Genomic DNA, 6,512 nt, shown 5'->3' with positions numbered 1-6,512 from the left:
CCTCTATTATATCTTATTAGATTGGTTTTTCTTTCAAATACCATATTAATAAAATGTATCTAAAAATCAGAAATTATTTGTATTAGACTTGCATACAGCTTAACGTGTTTTGAGAAATCCCCAAAATATAATGTATAGTTCACAGACCGCTTTCCAAGTTCATTGTCGTCCGCATAACTCAGGTAGCCAGTCACTTGAGTACTTGTTTCTTTATACAGGAAGGCAAGTTAATTAAATCAATATAACGCCATGATATAGCCAAAAAAGGTGGCGAAGTCAGCGTAAAGCAGAGAGAAATAAACACAAAGTTAGAATACATTGGACTACATTTTATTTTATGTATTGTAATCAGAATTCAAATGTCTTCAATAGTCGTAAATATATAGTAATTGTTAACATACATGTATTTGATTATATTCATGCTTGTTCTATCCCTCAATTGCAAAAATCAAGCCAACCATGTACATAATCAAGTGTGATACTCAAAAGTTTCTTATAAAGTTGTCAACTTGGTAATCGTTTTGGTCAATGTCGAGTGCTTTACATATATTCATCAATTTTCTCTTTACTTCTATCGGATTTGTACCAGACACAGAAACATTTCCAAACGGCTGGTCGTAAGTGGACAGATGCTCAAAACTATCAAGGAATTGTAGAAATGTGACGTCACCACATTCAATCATTTCATTCAATTTATTTTTGTAATGATCATCTGTAAGAAGTTTTCCATGTAAAGATGGTATAACCATTACGCCCATCTGTATTGTGTCTGTTGAAATTTTTGGTATTTCAGGTTTTATTCCACAAGAGATCATCATTGTATATAACATGATATCAATTCCGTACAATTTCATTATCCAATCCCTGAAGACGTAGCCACACATTCTTGGATTGATTTCTACAAGTTTTGGTCCGTTGGCTGTCATTATTAACTCAACATTGAACGTTCCATCCGTTAGACCTTTAAAAATATAATTTATAGTTACATACATACATGATAAGATCACTTATATATATATACGGTTGTTATTTTATCACGTACAGATTATTTGTACATATATTTGACACTCACTCACTCACTCACTCACTCACTCACTCACTCACTCACTCTCATGGTATTGTAAAAAACTTGAATAGTCGTGTATATTCATAATCACTCGGATAAGGTGTTATCATTTTCTGTTCATTATTTTAGATAATAGAAAGTCATCACTGTAGGGGATGTATAAATATGGAGAAAAGAAAACTGTCAAGACCAATAAAAATAGTTTACAATATCTATGTACAATCAGGTTTGGAATTTTGATCGTAGGAGTTGAGTCTAAATATTGTTATTTTATCTTATATTTTAATATAGATAGATTTTGAATAAATTTGATATTTACCTATCCCTAAGCAACATTTGAAGGCAGCGTCTATTAGCTTTTTACGGCTGTCGTCTGGTAGAAATGAAGGTAGACGTTTAGCAGTACCTAATGAGTGAAAAATGAAGGCAAAATGTTGTGTGTTTTTTAAATGTAGTCAAAGATTTTGCAGTATAAATTTCTTTAATTCCATCTTTGTTTAAAGTTAATTCATGCATTTCATTTATTAAATTATTCATATTAAAATGGTGTTAAGAGGTGTTTTGGCTGTACCAACTATGAAATAATTAGGTTTGTAGTATATAAAATTAGTTTCAATCCGAGCATTAATTCTTGTTGCATCATAGTTTTGGAACCTTTTTGTTAAGAATGTGTCGCAGTTATATATCGTATTCATATACATTTACAGTGAGTTACCTGGGGTGCAGGTATTAGCTACCCTCACTTCAGAGCTGGGGACAATAGGGAAAGAAATAACGATAGAAAAAACATATTCAAATGCTCGTGCATTGGTAATTATTTTCTGGGACGAGAGGAAATGCGTTTTTATTTGTGTATATTTGTGTATATGATACATAAAAGAAAGGTCATCAAGACACTCGGCAATCTGATTTATATATTTATATATTTACAAATCAGATAGCCTCCTGTTTCGATGCTCCTTCTATTACTCGTAAAGATGAACCAACATACTCCATAACGCGCGAAATTATTCGTATTATATTTAATAACATTTTAAACCTGACGTAGGTTTAAAATGTTGTAAGCCATACCTTAAGACTGTAAATAGTAGTAATTAGAGAAATTACCTATATAATATGGCTGTCTCACTACCCCGCTATCAGTTATAGATGCCCATACAAGAGTTTTGTCATACAAAATGACATCAACATTATGTTCTGTACCAGAGTGAAATTCAAATGTTGTCATTGAATTGCCGCGACTGAGTCCAATCCCGGGAAAGGCCGAATCTGTGCATAGAGAACTTGTTATTTGTTGATATTGCTCCTTCATTTCTTCTTTGCTTTTTACTTTGCAAGCTCCGATTCCAAATGCGCAATTGTCTAGTTTGAGTATAGCAGGAAACTTAAAACTGAAAGTAATAATTAAAAAAAAAAACACAGTTTTAAAAAGTCCTAGATTTATTCACATGCAGAATTATGTTATGAAGACCTAAACATTTTCTAGTTTTTGATTCGCAGCAGGAAACTTAAAGCAGCTTTCAGTTTTTCTAAAGGTTTAAGATGTCACTGACACGTCATAAACAGCTCTCGGTCGCTGTTTAGAAAAAAGTCTTAACGGTGATATGATGTAGATAAAAATCATAAATAAAATTCGAAGATAAAATCATTAAATACGGAATTGTTGTTTTTTTCCAACAGAAAATAAAACTAAAAGCCGCTCTAAAACTGAAGATGATAAAAATGGATCAATTGAACAAACCAGACGATTTAGCCTCAAATAAAAAGCAACCCTGAATATATAAAAATAAATTTATATATAAAAATTAAATTAGGAAATAAGATATAACGCGTAACCTTTCCGGTAAATCATCACAGTCCGAATCACTTCTTAGATGGACTGCCTTTGAAGAAAATACACCAGCATTTGACGCTTCAGTTTCATTTATGTTCATGCTCAGCACATTCTGTGTTTGTGATTTCGAGTTCGCTATAATCGCTGATTTGTAACTCAGACCTGAATGTTATTAAAAATAATATAACTGTTTATTAATAAGTCATTGCATAATACAGATAAGAATCAATGCTTAGAAGACCAATATTTTTATAAAGACTTTCAAACAAGCAGTAATTAAGCAATATAAAGAGATTTATAACTAAATTAGACAAACCCTCTGCTTAACATATTATACTCTTAAGGTAGTCTCTTAATGCTTTCCCGCCAAAACATTCTATTTTTGTTTTGTTTTGTTTTTCAAAATCGTGGGCATAAAATCATTAACAATCACTCATCCTTTATCGCTATGTACTAAATTCCGGTTATAAACGGTTAAAACGTATTGAATACCGAAGATTGTGAAATAAAAACGTTCCGTAAATGGCCGATATATTACGATATTGGCCGATGTTAGAATTGTTTGGCGGGATATCATTACAGTAAGACTACCTTAAGAAAGTTATCTACAATATGTATTGTTCAGCAAACAGGCAAGCATGTCGAATAATTGGTCATTAAAAAAAATCCTTTTGCAAAATTTCACGGATGATTTTTTATTTTTATAAAGTAAATGAAAGGACTGACAGTATTGAAATGGTTATATAAATGGCCTTGTAGTGTAGATGTTTGTAACCATACTATATATTTATTTAATACAATGTTAAGGCTTTGACATTTAAAAATGACGAGACGTCATTTAACAGAGAGGGGAAGTGTATGACAGGGTCTTATGTAGTGGCTTAAGCCCTATTCATTATTCTGATTTTATTATATTTTACAATGGTTAAATATCTATACTTTGTTTAAATTATTACAGTAAATAACCATAGATACACTTTAAATAATGATTTATCTCAAAAAGCTAAAAACTAAAAATGAATACCATACCTCTTAATTCTAATGATTCACAAATGAGTGCAACCAAGGGAGTTAACTTGTCTAGAAATGATAGACAACCATCAATCTTCATCCCCATACCATGTATCGTATTTATTATATTTTCGGCATGCATTTGGTCCCTCGTATGATCAGAGAAATCATACTCTATAAAACAATGCACAAGATCTCGTGCAATATGATTTGGATCAGATTCCACAAGTATGACCTGGAATCAGTAACGGTAAATGTATTTGATAAATATTTTCGTCCAAAATTAATAGCGCGACAAAAATTCAATCAAGTATAACCTAAAATAAATAAAAGTAGTTCTAAAAATGTTTGTGTATCAAAGTTCTTACCACATACATGTATGTTTCTAGCGTTTATCTTTTATCTTTTTTATTTCATCATCTGAGCTGGAATATGTAAACCAACCGTAATTTATTAACCTCTTACATTTACTACAATGTTATGGTATCTACAATTTTATGGTATCATGCAACCAGAAATTCAAGTTTGTATTTTGTTGTTGTTGTTGTTGTCGCTGTTGTTTTACAAACAGATCCTATACACAGGTACACGTACCTTTATACCGTATTTTTCAGCGTCCGGCCATAGGGGTCTCATTCTGTACGATCCACCACCAATAACAACAACGTGTTTTCCTTCCATCACTTGAATACCGTGACTTACGTGCTGAAACTGACGATTCAGAAAGGGTTATTATTCAGTGCAAGCAAGAGTTTTTAAGCAAAATAATCTTGGCATAGAAGAGACTTAGAGGGAAAATATGGTCAAGTGTCACTATCGCTGTAAGGCATGTCGCACTTTTGATTTCGGCTTCTTAATAAAGGTCTAGCGTTTAGACGAATTTTAAACTCTATGATTATTGATTATCGATTATTAAATATTTTTTTAATATTTGAAAGTGCTGTGGGCAAGTCCAGTACGAGTTTTGTGCGTTCATTCCGTAAAAATCATGATAATGAACAATTCTTTACAGGATGAGCTGTTTATGTGAATTATTGGAGTTTTTCAAGCAAATAAAAAGACAAAATCTTTTAAATTATAATTATTCATTCATTTTGACTTTTTATTTTAACTTAAAACTAATAGCGGAATGTACTAACTATTCAACCAATGGCACTCAAGCTACCACAGGTCGTGTTATTTAAGCCAATTCGTGCTATCCGATTGCCCGTGCACCGTTTTTCAAAATCTTTCTATGCGTCATCGTTATAGACATAGACAATTAATTGCCTCAATAATTATTAATGTGAGTATATCACTTTAACACGATACTGATTAAATTTCATGATCTACAACATTTTCTTTTTTTTTAATTTAAAATAAATAATGATTAAAAAGATATATATGTATACAAATATAAATAAATAAGTTGAAAATATTGTAATAAAAAAGGAAGAATATTAACAAAAAGAAAATAAATAAATAAATAAGAAATAACTAAAACAAATAGAGGATATTCCATTTTTTCTATAAATACAGAATTTATTTTCATCGAGTGGTATGAAAATAAATACAAATGTTTTTCATAAGTGGCGGTAGCCACGAGTGAAATATTATAATTTTCATACCACAAGATGAAAATAAATCTTGCATTTATAGAAAAACTCGAATGCTCTGTTTATTATATACATTTTTCTCTTTTTGACATTACAATTCGAAAGATTTTCCCTTAAATTTTGGTAATGGCAGATTTTAAAAGAATGTTGTCCGGCATGACACCAGTGAAAATACGGAAAATATGTTTCACTTCTGTGAAAAATAAATTCTTTACAGTGAAAATACAAAATGAAAACACACAATTTTTTTCATTAATATTTCTCAATATTTCATTTAATAAAATAAAATAAAGAATATTAACAAAAAGAATAAATAAATAAATAAATAAATAAATAAATAAATAAATAAATAAATAAAAATAAATAAATAAATAAATAAATAAATAAATAAATAAATAAATAAATAAATAAATAAAATAAACCCTTTTATTTTTCCTATTACTAACCTTTACTTTTACAGATGAAGCTGTACGGCATAAATCATATATGTCCTTAAATCGTCGGTGTTTTATAAGGTCAGTTTATACGACCTCCACAGTATGCAGCCGATCTCACAATAGTGATAGTAACTGACACCTGTAAACTTATAAAAAAAAATTATGTATAAAAAAATGGTTCGGTGCTTTTTGAACCGTGAATTATTACCATTGATTTGACAATATCATGTAACAAAGTACAATATTCAACTTAATTTGGAAAACAAGTTTTTACAAGATAGTCATGATCTAGTAATAGATAATTATGATATACTCTATATGATCCACTTGATTTGCCCATCAATTGTATATAAAGAAAATGCAAGATATATATAATATTTAGAATTTTTTTAACAAATGTAAAAATAAGTGCAAATAAATAATAAAAATTTTGAAATCAATTCAAAATTTTACCATGCCATTGAACCAGTTTGGAAATAATACCTATGTTCTTACAACTTACACCATATAGATGTTATTGCGTTTTTTTTGTTTTTTTTTTTTTGTTTTTTTTTTTGTTGTTGTTGTTG

The 6,512-nt window shown here is 29.8% G+C and overlaps 1 protein-coding gene across 1 annotated transcript; it reads right to left on the bottom strand.

Moving 5' to 3' along the window:
- Nucleotides 1-326: 326 nt before the first annotated feature.
- Nucleotides 327-6,082, bottom strand: LOC132738756 (carnosine synthase 1-like). Its single transcript, XM_060726347.1, has 7 exons — nucleotides 5,953-6,082; nucleotides 4,506-4,622; nucleotides 3,930-4,146; nucleotides 2,903-3,062; nucleotides 2,174-2,457; nucleotides 1,386-1,472; nucleotides 327-961 (listed from the first exon to the last, which is right to left on the bottom strand). The coding sequence occupies exons 2-7, from the start codon at nucleotides 4,590-4,592 to the stop codon at nucleotides 483-485; spliced, it is 1,314 nt and encodes a 437-aa protein (XP_060582330.1). The 5' UTR covers nucleotides 4,593-4,622; nucleotides 5,953-6,082; the 3' UTR covers nucleotides 327-482.
- Nucleotides 6,083-6,512: the final 430 nt, after the last annotated feature.

This window comes from Ruditapes philippinarum, unplaced genomic scaffold, assembly GCF_026571515.1.
Source record: "Ruditapes philippinarum isolate M1 unplaced genomic scaffold, ASM2657151v2 ctg1064_1_1_1_1, whole genome shotgun sequence".
NCBI lineage: Eukaryota > Metazoa > Mollusca > Bivalvia > Venerida > Veneridae > Ruditapes > Ruditapes philippinarum.
Note: the sequence above shows the minus strand (reverse complement) of the source record. Positions and strands in the feature narration are given on the sequence as shown.